General features: G+C 42.3%; 1 protein-coding gene across 1 annotated transcript; it reads right to left on the bottom strand.

The window, feature by feature from the left end:
• Positions 1–2,324: 2,324 nt before the first annotated feature.
• On the bottom strand, positions 2,325–16,394 carry LOC134455720 (uncharacterized). The gene is made up of 9 exons (XM_063206971.1): positions 16,180–16,394; positions 13,634–13,758; positions 12,320–12,454; positions 8,613–8,751; positions 7,522–7,660; positions 6,718–6,806; positions 5,490–5,648; positions 4,381–4,895; positions 2,325–3,287 (listed from the first exon to the last, which is right to left on the bottom strand). The coding sequence occupies exons 2-9, from the start codon at positions 13,644–13,646 to the stop codon at positions 3,232–3,234; spliced, it is 1,245 nt and encodes a 414-aa protein (XP_063063041.1). The 5' UTR covers positions 13,647–13,758; positions 16,180–16,394; the 3' UTR covers positions 2,325–3,231.

Below are 16,394 nucleotides of genomic sequence, written 5' to 3'. Positions count from 1 at the left end.
GGTGAGTCCACACTTTTGGCCTGTACTGTATATATAAACAAGTTTGAGATCCATTAAAACAGTGAGGACATACATCAGGCACACGCTGCATCAGACAATGGACATTTATTGAATCGATTGGTTCTTGTAATTTTCTTTAGAGGTTTTACAAGTTTTAAAAATGGAAGAAGAATCAAACACCAAAATAAACACAATAGGTATTTACCACCCCCTGCAAATACACAAACAAACAAACAAAAACACAAACAGCACTGCTGTTGGAAATGATGGCATTAAATTATAAAAATATAAAGAAGGAATGCAAAGAATGTGGTAATATAAGGTATCAAAGCTACTGTTGCACCGATACCGATACCAGTATCGGCTGGGGCCCCAATACTGCACTAAAATGGCGGTATCGGACTAAAATTCATTTTTTACAGTGTGGGTGTAGGTTTTTTTTGGGGGGGGGGAAGACATATTCCTACCAATATTTAAGGGATATAAAATTGTCTCTACGAATATTTGGCATATTATTTTAATGTATCGAAAATCTACATTGATTAGTTAATATTTCAATATACTACAAAGTGGTAGCATTAACTAAAAAGAAAAACATTTTGAACTGTTTTTTTTATGATATGAGAGATTCCGTGGTTTATTCGGAAATATGTCGCTATTGGGTGCAACAGAGTGATGGGTCATTAGACTGCCAGGTAGTTTCAGGAAGCAGTGGTCCATGTACTAGTGGTGCTGAAAGCCCCCAACTCAAACTGCATTGGTGTTTCAATGAGAAGCTTCAGAGATGACAAAAAGAAAAGAGCGGTAAGTTGTAAGTCCCTATCGCAACAGTACAGTGCAACCAGAAGGAGGGTCTTTTGAAGACGGTCAAACGCTAAATGCGGTTGAGTATGCTTGCTCATGTCGGCAAACATGTAGGTGGCACTTGCCGTGTGAGGTAAAAAGTTTAGCAAAAGGAATTAATTTCAAGTTGTGGCTCCTCTTGCATTCTGAGAATAACAGTCAAGTAGATATTTTGTGAGTAGCGTAGCGTTCGCTCATGTGCAGCTTCTCCCAGGGTAAAAAAGAGCCGCTTTACTCTTTCTTAAGGCGTCTTGAGGGAGCCACTGCACTTTTTAGTAAGTCAGTGACAGATTCTCCCTCTTCTCAAGACTTACTTTTAGTCATTATTTTGGTAGCGCGCATATTTGAGCCAATTTTAGAATAGATTAATCTAGATAAATCTGGAAATTACAGTGAGATTAATCTAGAAAAAAAACCTCAATCTATGAAAATGGGTGGGGTGGTTGTTGAAGTAGTCCCCACCAAAGCTCAAATGAAACCTACGCCCTTGTATCGGCGAGTAACAACAAATAGGGCAGCAATACCATTTACAGATGCTCGTATGACACTTGAACGCAGCCTTGATCTTAGTTATTTTATATCACAGGTATTTAAAAAGTATTAACACGTTCTACTGGATTCACTTTGTAGAGTATTAGTATTTTTCCTGTTTCACAAAGGTAGGCAGCAGCCTGACAAAGCCATGATAGGAATGATGTTACATCCAAGTAGTAGCCTATGCAGCTCTTCATACTATATGTACTGTATATACATTTCAAACAGAGTAGTATCAGTATGGTATCCATACTGCACAGTCGGGGCCAAAAAAATTGTATCGGTGCATCACTAATGAAAACAGCCACATATCAATAATAATCAATAACTTTGTGAAACGTGACACATGAGGGCAAAGATTCTCTATTCTAAAATTCATTTAAACCGTCTCTGATGAGGGTATTCCAGTGTCCTCACGCAACCACCTGAGGCTCACGAAAGTCAGAATCAGTCCTTAACAAATGAGCTAATTAGGAGGGATTTCCCATACATAGGTTTCCTGTTTACAAACATTTGCGATGTGAGGAGGGGCAAGATGCTTTTGAGTGACAGCAGTTTCCAACAGCACAGCGCACTAACGCTAGGGACATATGGCAGGCGAAACGAGCAAGGCGAAGAGAGGCGAAATCCAGTGTTCCATTTTGACAGCTCAACCGTCATCAGGTCCTCTCGGCGAATCAAAGGGAATCGAACATGGAGACTCCCGTCCTTCCTTGCTCACTTGCCTCCTTGTGGCCTTGTGTGATATCTTGCAAAAGTGCAATTCTATGTCATTTTGGTGAATGTTGAATGAAAATATTCCCCCAAGAGTTATTGTGGCTAGACTGACAGTGGGGAAACTTTATCGTTTTTTCCAGGAAGATGGGGCGTCAGCAAAACGTGAAGCCACAAGCACAGACTGAGGACGGGAGTCCGCATATTGGAATCTGCCCCATTCTCCCTCTCCCTCTCCCTCATTTCTTGTCTCCTTTCACACCGGGTGCTTTCCAATATGCACACTCCCGTCCTCCAGGCTTGTGGCCTCGTCCCGCCTCCTGGCCCCGCCTCTGGAGAAAACAATGGAAGTCACGCCCTCTACTTCCTGGTTCATGGGGCAGGGGGAGTCAAAAAATAATTACTGGGCTTGAAAATGAGTGTTTTTTTGACACCAATCCAAACTTTGGACCTCCACCTATGTACCACAAATCCAAAAATCACTCATTTTCAAGGCCAGTAATCATTTGACTCCCTCTGCCCCATGAACCAGGAAGTAGAGGGCGTGACTTAGGTGCCCCATAAAGTTTCCCAGCTGTCACCCTGACCACAGCAACTTTTGGGGGACTGATTTTTCATTCACCATCAGAATTGCAAATGAGAAAATGACATTACAATGGTTCTTGTGCTTTTGCAAGATATTGAATTCATTTTCTGTTGTCAGTGATATATCATTTAAAAATGTTTTATAAAAAAACAGTCATTTGGGGTGTGTGTCCTGCCTACATGCTCCTCAGGCAAGAACAGAGTACTGCATGGACCTACCGGGCCCAGGCCCAGGGGCCCAAGAGTCAAGGGGGCCCTGAAGCCCAAAGCGCTAGGTTTTACTCCCATTCTCATAGTGGTAAAATCACACTTCAAACAACTGTATTTTCATTTTTTTCCTCGAGGCACACACCGCCAAACCCCCCAACAACCTAGTGTCTCTGACCTAGTTTCAAACCCTATATCTTTTTGTAAACGAGCAGCATCCATGAAGGGGGGGCCTTTCTTGTTGTCTGGTCCAGGCGTCCATGGAGTCATAACCACCCCATACAGAGGGGCCGTTCTTGTTGTCTGGCCGCGGGGCCCATGAAGTCATTATCCTGTCCTGTCCTGTCCTCAGGAGTTTGGTCGCAGGACGGGGGAAGAGTTTAGGCTCGGCGTCAGGGGATGGTCTGCAAGAGAGCACAGCAACAGACAATTTGGATTTTAAAAGGTAGAGTGTGTAATGTACATTTTTTGTAGTTCATTTTCAGTACTCTGCTACTGATTCACAAATGTTGCTTTTTTCACAACTACTTACCACCACCATCAAATTCTAAAGTTATTCATTATGACTGGGAAAATGGCACTTTTCATACATCAAAAAGGTGGACCTTCTCCATGTATTTTAATTTCCAGTAGTAGCCATTTGTTGCTGCAGCAACAAATGGCTACTACTGGAAATTAAAATACATGGAGAAGGTGCACCTTTTTGATTTTGCAGTATTAGTGAATAGTACTAGTGAATATTAGTTTATTACTTAGTAAATATTCATGAAAAGATCACATTTGGGAATGGGCAGCACTGTTGCAATGATCAGCATAGCTGCAATACATAGTCTGACCACAATCCTACAGCATCTTTAAGTGTATACGTAGGTTCTTTCCATTATCCAAACTACCATCCTCCCTTGTTGTTGTGGCCTTGCATCTCGCAAAAGGGCAATTCAAAAGGTAATTTTCTCATTTTTATCAAAGGGCAGTCATGGGTAAGCGGTTAGGGCATTAGACATGAAGCCCAAAGGTTGCTGGTTCGACTCCCTAAGCATGGTACCCTATGCATGGTACTGTCCCGCCACACTGCTCCCTTTCGGGCACCATTTGGGGCTGCCCCCTTGCACGGATGAGGCATAAATGCAATTTTGTTGTGTGCAGTGTGGAGCGTTCGCTTGTGTGCTGTGGAGCGCTGTGTCGCAATGACAATGGGAGTTGGAGTTTCCCAGTTGGGCTTTCACTTTCACTTTTGTCTGTGAGAAGGATGTTGAATGGGAAAATGTCCTCCAAAAGTTGTTGTGGCTAGGCTGACAGCGGGGAAACATCATTTTTCCCACGGTCATCAGTGAAGTGCAAGGCTAGAAGCACAGGTCTAGGATGGGAGATAGGAAAATGGACTGTACCCTATGTCAGTTCTAGCGTAATCAACATGTCATCATGTCCCACTAGAGATGCCAGGCGTCATACCTTGGTTGTGGTGTGTGTGCGTGCGTGCGTGCGTGCGTGTCATACCTTGGCTCCCTTTACGTTTTCTGGGCGTTCTTGACTTGCTCTTGCTAACTGGCTGCGTCCGGAGGTCTTTCCAGCTGTGCATAACCTTGTCGGGGGCAGCTGTGTTTGGCAACCGTCCATTTCCATTGTGGCTCTGGTGTTCTAATGCCCGTCGCATGTTGTCAAGGGCAACAGTCATTCTTTGTAAAGTCTTGCTGTCGTTACACAAATGCGTGGCATCCGCTAACTTCCTCAAGGCTTCCCTCATGTTGTGTTGGGCCGATTTGATCCCAAGTTGTCCCCTTTCCAGCGCTCGCTCTTTTCCTTCATTGTGTATCCTCTCTTCTCCTGCATTGTCATCCTCCCCCTCCATCTCTCCTCCATACTCCTCCTCTCGTCCTACGTCCTCTGCCTCTCCTCCTCCTCCTCCATCCCCCATTCCTTGGGCCACCGTTTTTCTCATTTTCTTTCGCGCTCGAGGAGGCCGTCTTGTTCTTGACAAAGGAGGCTCTTCCTGCGTGTTTCCGTTTGTAGGGCTGCTCGATTATAAGAACATTAAATATCAAGATTGTTTCAGTCAATATTTATATCACTTTTTTTTTAGACAATATTTCTTTTATCGACAAATAATGGCGCTAAACAATTCCCAATCTTCCCATCCCTTCAGCAGTGTGAGTGGAGGGCCATAGGGAAACACACAGTGGGGTTCTGCATGAGTGCTGGGTAGCAAGTCTGCTCTGTGCTCGCAATGGCTCAAGTGGAGGGGAAATGTATTGCATAGTATAGAGCAATGTATAATGCATTTAGGATAATCCATCTTTTGGCAGTATAGAGAAATCAACTCGATATTATGAAATTTGATACTGCTGGGCAGCAATATTGATATCATGATATGAATTCGATATATATTGCACAGCCCTACCCGCTTGTGTGATTGTTTGTATGAATTCGATATATATTGCACAGTCCTACCCGTTTGTGTGATTGTTTGTTTGTATGAATTCAATATATATTGCACAGCCCTACCCGCTTGTGTGATTGTTTGTGTGTATGAATTCGATATATATTGCACAGCCCTACCCGCTTGTGTGATTGTTTGTATGAATTCGATATATATTGCACAGTCCTACCCGTTTGTGTGATTGTGAGCGCCCAGCAGGGGTATCTTCAGGTGGATGAAGGTGGAGGTCGGTGGAGGGGAGTCGCTCAGGAGAGCCTTCTTCAGGTTCTTCATGGCCTCCTCTTTACGGCTTCTTGGGCCGTTACCTTTCACAGCAAACGTGTCGTATCTTAAGAAAAGAAAAGAAAGTACGGCGGAAGAGGAGAAGAGAGTAGCGGAGAGAACAGGAGAGGAGATGGGAGGAAAGAGGAGGGCAGGAGAGGACAGGAGGAGAGGAGAGAGGAGGAGGAGGAGAGGAGATAGATGGGGTGGAGACAAAACACAAATATACATGCAGTTGAAGTCAGATACATTTTTTCAAATACATTTCTCATCGAAGAATAGGTTATAAGAGGCTACTAATATATATATTTTAAAAATTTAGTGCACTAAAAGTTGAAGCCCTGGAACACATCCCAACGGCCCCTAGGGGGGGTGACCGCCTCAAACCACTATTACAAAGGGAAACATTCTGGATACATACTTTGGATGCAATGAATGACCCAGGCCTCAATGAGGACATTAGATTTTAGACCATTTTTGTAATGACTTAATGACCACAATGAGTATGGATGACCCTCCTTTTTAATTGACTTAAATATGGATGCCTGATATGTCTGAATATGTACATGTATTTGAGTAGGCTACTCTTTAATCGCTAGGTAGCCCATGCACAATACCTCACTTGATTATTCTTTATTATTATACTTTTCTATTGCATTACTCTATAGTTGTGTTTATATCAATGTGCTTTCATACATTCACTGAAAAGTACAATATCCATGTACCCTACCGGAACCATCATGTGACCATGTGAACTGATAAAAAGGTCACGTAAATGAACTCTCTCTTGTCACGCCCTGATGAAGACCCTGTGTGGTTGAAACCGGTTGGTGTTTTTAGTTATGTACCCCAGTTAAAATAAAGGGTTTTGAAATGACTAAACACCATACTACTCCTTGTCTCTATGCAAGAGTCGCCTGAAGTAGGCCCAACGGCCAACAAGTTTTGAAGAATGGACTTTGTCGTTTAACTTCAAGAGCACCAGCATCGGAGTATACTGTCTAACAAAGAAGAGCGCTCAGCATCTCTCCCTTGTAGCACTATATTTGTATTGCTGCAATCCTGAAGGTGTTGCGTCAATAGGAGGGCGGGGCCTGCCTACTCTCGTTATACCCTTGGAACCTCTCTATGCTTACCGTGTCACATAGCGAATGAAAAGTTTGGCAGGGCAGTCCCACTTCTTCCCTTTCCGACGACGACGCCTCTTGATGTCAGGGCGTTCCTCCTGTGTTGAGGACAGACAATGGCAGACACAGGAGAAAAGTTTATGTTTATTGTTGTTGTTGTTGTTGTTGTTGTTGTTGTTGTTATTATTATTATTAGTTCCTGAGGATGATCTTCCTATGTAGAACAGGCAACGGCAGACAGACACAGGAAAGGGAAAAAAAGTAGTCAAGTTAATTTATTAATTAACAAACTTAATAATTTATTAACAACATAAAAACACAAAAGGTAAAGTACACACATTACATTACACTTAACTGACGCTTTTCTCCAAAGCAATTTAGCTATTTAGGTACAGGATATTGGTTACAGTCCCCGGAGCAACGTGGGGTTAGGTGCCTTACTCAAGGGCACTTCAGCCATGGATGGAGGTGTAGGGACAGGTAAGGGTGGGATATGAACCTGCAACCCTCTGATTTAAAGGCCAGCGTTGCAAAAACTGCCGTCATCACTGCTCCAATAATGATCTTGTCTGCTATGCCTAAGCCATCTTTGAGAAAAGGTACGGTCAGTCTATTGAAAAAAAACGTAATATACAAGTATTAGGCTCTGGAGCGCATACCTAAAACCCTGTAATAAATTATATTCTCACACACACACACACACACACACACACACACACACACACACACACACACACACACACACACACACACACACACACACACACACACACACACACACACACACACACACACACACACACACACACACACCTTTGGTTTCGTCTGTGATGCTTTGGCATGTTGACAGGTGTAGGCCATCCTCTTGGTGACACAGAGAGGAGTCCCCTCATCGTAGTCTTCCACCTGCCACACAAAGCGGACTTTGCCAGCCTCCTTCTTGTGCTCAGACCTGGAGGAATAGCATGGGAAACATTACTTATTATTATAACTAGAATTATTATTATTATACGTATATTTACGTGAGATAGACTGATAATCCAGCCTAAATGTGAGATTGAATGTGTAATTTAGTCTGGCCCCGATGAATGATACATCCAAAGATTGTTGATGAGAACAACCCGTTGTCTTTCAAACCATGCCTGTGCCTGTAGGCCAGCGCTATCTTTCTCGTTGGTGTGCTTTCCCAACGTTGCGAGCTTCGTCGTCACTCCCTCAAAACCCCGCCCGCTTTGATTCAAAACAAATCTCTGCGTTGTGATTGGTTTGCCAGATTCTTGGCAAGTCTGGCAGACCACTATAACGATGCAAGGCCAGACCCACTCACAGCCAAAGAAAATTGGCGTCCAGCGGGTGGCGCTGGTTTACTAGGGGCTATACATGAGATAGACATAGGCTGGATCTCAAATGGCGCACTTGTGCACTTCGGGCACTATGTTTCAGTGCGTAACTAATACGGCATACACACTGAAACATGAACACTAAAGTGCACAAGTGCACCATTTGAGATTCAGCCATAGAGTATGTATTCCGGACAGGAAATAACATTACTTATTATTATTATTATTATTATTATTATTATTATTATTATTATTATTATTATTATTACTACTATTACTATTATTATTATTATTATTATTATTATTACTACACCACTAGTGTCGTTGTAGTCCTTCACCTGACTTTGCCAGCCTCCTTCTTGTAGTCAGTGGTGCCTACATAACAGTAAGAAGCTGGTTCAGGAGTAAACCAGGTCAAGGTAAATCATCTAATAGGAAACGAAGGATGTGTAGGGGGCCCTTGACAGGGTCTCGGCCAAACGTCCTACCTGTGTGTGTGCCTGCGTGTGTCTGCGTGTGCCTGTGTCTGTGTATGTGCGCATGTGTGTGTGTGCGTTTACCTACCAGGTAACAAAGGATGTGGAGGTGGCCCTTGAGAGGGTCTCAACCAAACGCCCTGCGTCCTCTTGCGTCTGCACTACTCCCGATATGTAATCTTTGTCCCGTCGAACCACTCGGAAGAACTCTGGCAGCCAGGATGGAACTACAAAACACAACACGATAAAACATGTAAAAGTAGAAGTATATTTGTGGTGTAATTACAACACTAGTACATGGCATTACATAGCTGTTACACCAATTACCCCATTGTACCTAATGAGATAGACAGACTGTGTTACTGAAAAACACTGACAATCTAACAAGGACCCACCAAACTTGATCCAACCAGTGCAGAGTTACGATCAGTAAGACAAGTACAAATGTCTACTGCTTACTTACAAGCGAATTCCAAAAAAGTTGGGACACTTGGTATTTTGTGAATAAAATCAAAATGCTGGCATTTTCAAAACATTCAATATGTTAATAAGGTAGAGCATTGTGTACAGACAACATATCAGTTGTTAAAGCCAAGCAGAATGATTGTTTTGGGGTAATTATGTGATAATTTAAAATTTCACCCTTGCAACAAATTCCAAAAAAGTTGGGACAGGTCCAATAAAATGCTTTTTATGTTGGATAAGACTAAACACAACACAAGGGAGGAGACTTAACATTTAAATACTTCGACTGATGGCATGATTTTATTTTTTTTAAAAGATATTTTGATGTGCGAGACATGATTTCAGCAGCTCAACTGATAGGTGTGTTCTTTGACTTGTTTACCTTCTTGTTATGCTTAATACGTGGCATATCCTCACTGCAAGAAAACAATTTTGTCACCTGTTTACTCTTATGATGGAACCACACTGTTGGAACATAGTAGAGATTGAAATTTGCCATCATTATGGGGCAATATCTTAAGACTGTGCTCCAAAATATAATGCCTTGGTAGCTATGCATGCTGTTTAAAGTCTGAATATATCATTCAGCCCTCATTTCAATGCTCTACATGAGTAAGAAGACCATAACCAAGGCATCTCTGCACCCCTTTACCATCATATATGCAGTCTTTCAGACTGACCACTAAATCAAGCTGAAGTATTCATTTTCTTCATAACCTGGAGGGTGCATGACTCCATGATTTTAAAAAATAATGAAATATTTTCCATTCTGTAATCAGAGGACAGTTTCATATGTCACCTAGGTCCATATGGAATGAGCTTTGCCACTTCCAACTCTGTTTAATGTCAGCATCATGTGCCTTAATCAAGTGTTGTGTTTATGGTCATTTTTTCAACAGCTGTCATTGTTGGAGTGTCATAGTTGGCTTATTGACGATGGGTATGTCATGATCTCATAACTCGTGCAATGATTTCACAGAACTCTACATTACAGAAATAGGCCTTATATGCCTGTAATATATGTAATGGTTTTGCGTGCGCCGCCGCCGCGTCCGCCGCCGCGTCCGCCGCCGCGTAAGGTCTTTCGTGTTAACGCGATAACTTTTGAACGGATGTTTGGATTTGTCCCAGATTTTTTTGGGTGAATGCTCTAGGGCAGGTTCATGAACTGATTCGAGTTTGGAGGTCAACACTTTCAAGATGGCTGAATTCAAGATGGCCGAATTTTTGTTTGGTCCATAACTTCTGACCGGGTGGATGGATTTGTCCCAGATTTGGTGTGTGAATGCTCTAGGGTAGGTTCATGAACTGATTCGAGTTTGGAGGTCAACACTTTCAAGATGGCTGAATTCAAGATGGCCGAATTATTCTTTGGCCCATAACTACTGACCGGGTGGATGGATTTGTCCCAGATTTTGTGTATGAATGCTCTAGGGTAGGTTCATGAACTGATTTGAGTTTGGAAGACAACACTTTCAAAATGGCGGAATTTTCATTTGACCCATAACTTCTGACTGGGTGGATTGATTTGCCCGGTAACACCTTATTTTAATGGTTCACCATTTCAGTGAATCTACCATATTAGGTACAGTGTAATAACCAATGTAACAATATTTAATACCATGTAATACTAGTGTAATACCAGTGTAACAATATGCAATATCAGGTACAGTGTAATAACGAGTGTAACAGTATGCAATACCATGTAATATAGTGTAATACCAGTGTAACAATATGCAATACCATGTAATACCACTTACGCACAAACACACGATGTAAGTAAAAAAATTACATTGTATTAAATATTGTTACACTGGTTATTACACTGTACCTAATGTGGTATATCCACTGAACCATTAAAACAGTATTACCATTTGCCCCATTTTTTGCTTCATTTTCACAATAGTCGTTTGGTTTTAAGCCTATGCACCTCATGTCACGTCTGTATGTATCATATACGTTTACGAAATGGTGGACGGGAGTGGTAGGAATGATGGGGGACTGGAAGCGTCGCGTTTCGGGGATATACCTTAAGCAGTCGAAGGCGACTGCACAGGCAGTCTAGTTTTGATAATTCAATCTTTCTGTGTAATAGATCAGTAATTAGTCCCTCAAAATCTTCGCTTCTGAGTGCCACAGCCTTTCTGTGATGGTATTGTATCTGTGCATTCATGTTGGCAGTCAATATAGTTCCTTTCAAAATATTCCTCCTTGTGTTATTTTTATAATTATTCAACTATTACAACATTTTTTTGGCACTGTCCCAACTTTTTTGAGATTTGTTGCATGGGTCGAATTTTAAATGACCACATATTTCCCTCAAAACAATGCTTTTGCCTCATTTTAACTGTTCCTATGTTAACCTTGTGCCATTGTTCATCGTATGCATGGATTGAATGTTTTGAAAATAATAATAATAATAATAATAATAATAATTTTATTTATAAAGCACATTTCATACAAACATTGCAACTCAAAGTGCTCGAACAGTAAAAATGTCAGAAGATAAAAGAATTTAAAAGCAGCAAGAAAAGCACATAAACACAACAAAAGTGGGCAAGATATAGTCAAGTTAAAAATAGAAATAGAATAACTATAAGGCATAGCCTATTGCACATAAATCAATAGGAAGCAGACAATAAGACAATAAAATCAAGCTGTGGGCAACGAGAATTTAAAAGCAGGAGAAAGTGAGTAAAAAGATGGGTCTTGAGTAATTTCTTAAAAGTGTCCACAGAGGGTGCTGTCCTTATGTGCAAGGGGAGGGAATTCCACTTTTTGGGGGCATAGAATTCAAAAGCAGCTTCTCCAATCTTTTTAGGTGGAGGTGGAGGGATTTTTAAAAGTTTGGAGTCAACTGACCTAAGAGATCGAGCAGGGGAGTAAAAAGACAGCATGTCGGAGATATATTGTGGAGCGAAACCGTTTAGGGCCTTGAACACTGTTAAAAGAACTTTAAAATCAATTCTGAGAGGTATGGGCAGCCAGTGGAGGGTTGCTAGGACAGGGGTGATGTGTTCTCTCCTTCTGGTTTTTGTGAGTATTCTGGCAGCAAATGCCAGCATTTTGATTTTATTCACAAAATACCAAGTGTCCCAACTTTTTTGGAATCCGCTTTGTAGATAAGTTACTTGTATTGGAAGGAAACTGTGTTTCTTTTTTACTTATACTTTTACTTTTCACACCTCTGGTTAAAAGGCATAGAAGCTGGTTAAAAACAAAGCCCTGCCTCCTCTATCAGGGTTGGGGGACCATGTCTCGAGGGCCATGTTCAGTCCCGGCCCCTGATATGACTGTTATGTTATGGATATATTGTGTGTGCGTACATACCATCTAGTTCTGCTGGTTCGGTCTCTGTTTTGGTGTCTGTTTTGGTTTCTGTGTGCTGGTTTGTCTCTGCATGCTGCAACGGGACATCCGTTCCTTTGTCATGGGATGCCTGAGACCCTTCAATGTTTAGATGAACTGGAACATAACACAACATAACACGCACTGGACACACACACACACACACACACACACACACACACACACACACACACACACACACACACACACACACACACACACTGTGTCTCAAATGACGCACTTTTGTCAGTGCACCGACAGTCAGTGCACAGTGCACACAGTGCACTGAGGTCTTTAGTGCATAGTGTCATGGAAAAATTTGAGAACTATACACTGTGCCCTCGCTGGAAGTGACGGCTGAGCATGGCATTAGCTCACCAAAATACGAGTTGGCTACTGTTTACAATGCAAAGCTTCTGGTGCTTGTATTTCCATGTCCTTCTCCCCAAAGGACAACAATCACACATACAAGACTTTGGTTGGCATGAAAAGGTTGGTGTCCCATCAACATTACTTACAGAATTAGGAGACTGTTGACCAAACTCTTCTACTGAACTGAATGTCACATTTCCTCAGTGTCATCGTCAACATGGCCGCCGTTTAGTGCGTGCAGTGTCCATCATTCAAGCACAGAATTTTTCCGCCATTGTTAGGGGATCATCCCGGCACTTTCAGTGCACTGGTTCAACTGAAATTTTCAGCGTGAGCACCCTAGGCACTGAAAAACAGTGCCCGAAGTGCACAAGTGCGGCATTTGAGACACGGCCATTGTCTAATAAACACAAGTGTGTCTGGGTCTGTGACAGTGAACGTCAGGGCTTGACGTTGGCAGCTTCCAAATGGCCAAATGCTGGTAAAACCTGGCTGTGGCTGGTAATAGTCACTAGCCACTTTTGCCTGTAGCATATTCCTTGGTATGACGTATCAGAGTAACCTATATTCTGCCGTTTGCCCCTTGTGTATCAATCGTTTGTATTTCAGGAAAAAGCTCAGTTACTCAGTTTTTATTTGCATGTAGAACGATATGCACTGATCTTCTTGCTCTTCTTTAGGACCTTGTCTTTTGAGGTTAGATGTGATGCAGATTTTTTTAAAAATCAAATGTGTGGCTAATAGAATACCTGAATGAAAACCACTAGTGACAGGGTAGAGGCTCGCATATTACGGACATTCAGTCGTTTCAGCTCTAAAGAGGGGCGTGGTGGCTGTGTGGGTACGTGATCTGTTCCCACCCCCTGCTTACAGTACGTCTCCTGCAACTGCCAGAGGAGTCTGAACCAGGCTTAAGACACTGACCTGCCTGGGCCATGGTGTCCACTTCCTGCAGTGTTCCTGGCAGCGTCTTCACGGTTTTTGTCGCTTGGCGACAAGTATACCTTAGTGCATGCCACCACCTCAGCTCTCATGCATCACAATGGTGTCTATAAGATAGAGATAGATAGATAGATAGATAGATAGATAGATAGATAGATAGATAGATAGATAGATAGATAGATAGATAGATAGATAGATAGATAGATAGATAGATGTTCATTTTTATTTGCATTTTCATATTTTTAAAAAGGTAATTATGAAATGGATCACACTCATTTTTTTCTTCTTTCTTGTTCTTTTCTCTTTATTTAAACAATGCAGGGACTGGTAGACAGACGTTTCGGCTGCACAGAGCCTAAGGAAGAGCGCGGTGTAAGGAAGATAACCTTGATACATTTTTTTGTATATAAAATCCCCACCAGATCTGTCACCATCAGTGATGCAAGCCATCATCAGGTTGAAAAATACAGAAACCCTTCCTGAAAGATGGACAAACAGTGAATGTGACTAATTCAAGTCTTGAGAATATTGTTAAAAAACAATAACCAGGCAACACCAAAATACCAGACAAACATGGAAAACAAATGTTGTGGGTGAAAGAAGCATTCTGTATCTGTGGAACAAAACCCCAATTAATAGTTGGCCAGATAGAACAGTGTCCAAGAGCAGTGTTGCCAAATTGGGCGTTAATTTGGCTGCTTAGGATGGCCTTCTGCCGGTAAAAAAGGGTAAAAAGTCCATTTGGGCGGCGGGGTTGCAAATGTATGGCCATAGAACTGAATATAATTTTGTTCAAATTGGGCAGGATTTAGTGCTTCCAGCCAGGCGAGTTGTGAGCATTTTCTGGGCTGGAAATCACCGGACTCATCTGGCAACACTGTCCAAGAGAGGCGGATGTGTGTCGAAGTCAACAATCAAGAACAAGAACAGTTCACCGGCTGAGCCCAGATAACATTAGGTTAGCGGCCCACTGGTGGCCCACCGGGGGCAGAGTTGGCGGTCCAACGGTGGTACCCACCGGCGGCCCTCTGGAGTTTTGCTCATCGGTTCTCTGGCGGTCCGCTGGCGGCTCAGAAGCGGTTTCCGATAAAGGGCCACCCTTTTGCCGCTTACTACCCACCAGCTTTTTATTGGCCTTATTTATGGCCATAATAATGCAAATTATGCACTAAATACTAACTAAAGACATTAATTAAATTCATTTTTGTTTATTTTTAGGTTACAGTCAGCAATGTATGTGGAAAGGAGCATGCTTGGTGCAAGGGATAAAACATGAGGTGTTTTAGGAAAGCCCCTTCTGTTGGATCCTTTGTGCTGTTGTTTCTTCATACAGCTCCTGGGGTAGACATAAAGAAAGAGTAAGAAATATGCCTGCTCCTGGACAAAGAAAGAGTAAAACATATTTTAGATATCGGCCTAGAGATATCCATCACATGAATAAAATGAGTCCACAATTACAAAAGCTGTTACAAATCAGTCAAATATCTAAGAAGGCCTATAGTGAAATAGGCTAGGCTAGGCTAGCGTACTCCTAATTCACAAGTTATTGACCAAAACACAACATGTCATTGCCTGTTTGTGCAGCCAAGCAGGAGTCTGTTTATCCATAAGACAAAGTTTGACTTTAAAAAAATATTTAAGTGTTCACTAATCTTACATTTTTAAAGAAAATTAAGCCATTTCGAGACATCCAACTTACCGTGTCGTTGTTATGATTCATCTGATGTAAACGACAGTTATTTGCTGGCACATGAGTAGTAGGCTATAGATCTTCCAGTGGTCCACCAGCGGTGCGAGGGTGGCATGTCGCCGCTGGAATGCGCGCTGTAATGACAGTTGCTGGCGCAAAATGACTAGTGGTCCACCAGTGGTGCGAGGGTGGCATGTCGCCTCTAGACCAGCTGAAAGTACTCGCGCACTATGTGTGTTTTGTAACTGTCAGTGGTCCGATGTCGGTCCACAGTTGGCACACCACCGGCGGCTTGCCGTCCAAAAGCCACCAGTGGTCCACTATATGCATGCTAGCTGGGAGGGTTCACTAACTGGGCCCGCATCATTAACATCATTAACTACTGACGTCTAGAGTGCTATGCATCGCAGATTTGCATCAACATGTTAAAAGCGAAAGTTTGATGGATGAATGTTATTGGGAGTCGCACATCACACAGTTTAACCGATTTGGAAGCAAGTTCCCTCATATTTAAGCTGAAAGTCTAGTCTAGACATCATCTTTGTTTCATTTGAAATCCATTGAGATGTATAAACCCAAAAAGATGAAAGTTTTGTCGATGTTGGGCCACCGATGATTAACCCTGTCCTCAATAACCATTTGGCACAAACGCCAACATTACACTATTTAAGTGACAACATTAACATGAGCTTTATGCAAAGCTAGCGACGGACACAGTGAAAGCCTGGGGGAGGCAGAACAACCCAATATTACAAAGTGTAGAGCCAATGAGTGCACTAATTAGTGATTCTTAGCCTAAACGCTACACAGAACAGCGGTGGTAGTGATATTAGCCTACCAAGAAATGTATCCACGACAGCTTCCGAGCAGCTTACATTCAAAATCCCCTTGGTCCCTCCAGAAAATGCGTTCTTACGATGGATGAAAACTTCTCAATCTGCATCTGAAGTGGACAACCTGTCATGCAAACAACTTGAAGCTATCCCATATAACGTGGATATTTGGCTATCAACTGTTACTGGAGTTTGAAGCACTGACTTCTATGTCAGTGGT

Source organism: Engraulis encrasicolus, chromosome 1 (genome assembly GCF_034702125.1).
Source record: "Engraulis encrasicolus isolate BLACKSEA-1 chromosome 1, IST_EnEncr_1.0, whole genome shotgun sequence".
Taxonomy (NCBI): domain Eukaryota; kingdom Metazoa; phylum Chordata; class Actinopteri; order Clupeiformes; family Engraulidae; genus Engraulis; species Engraulis encrasicolus.
This window is presented reverse-complemented; position numbering and strand designations above follow the sequence as displayed.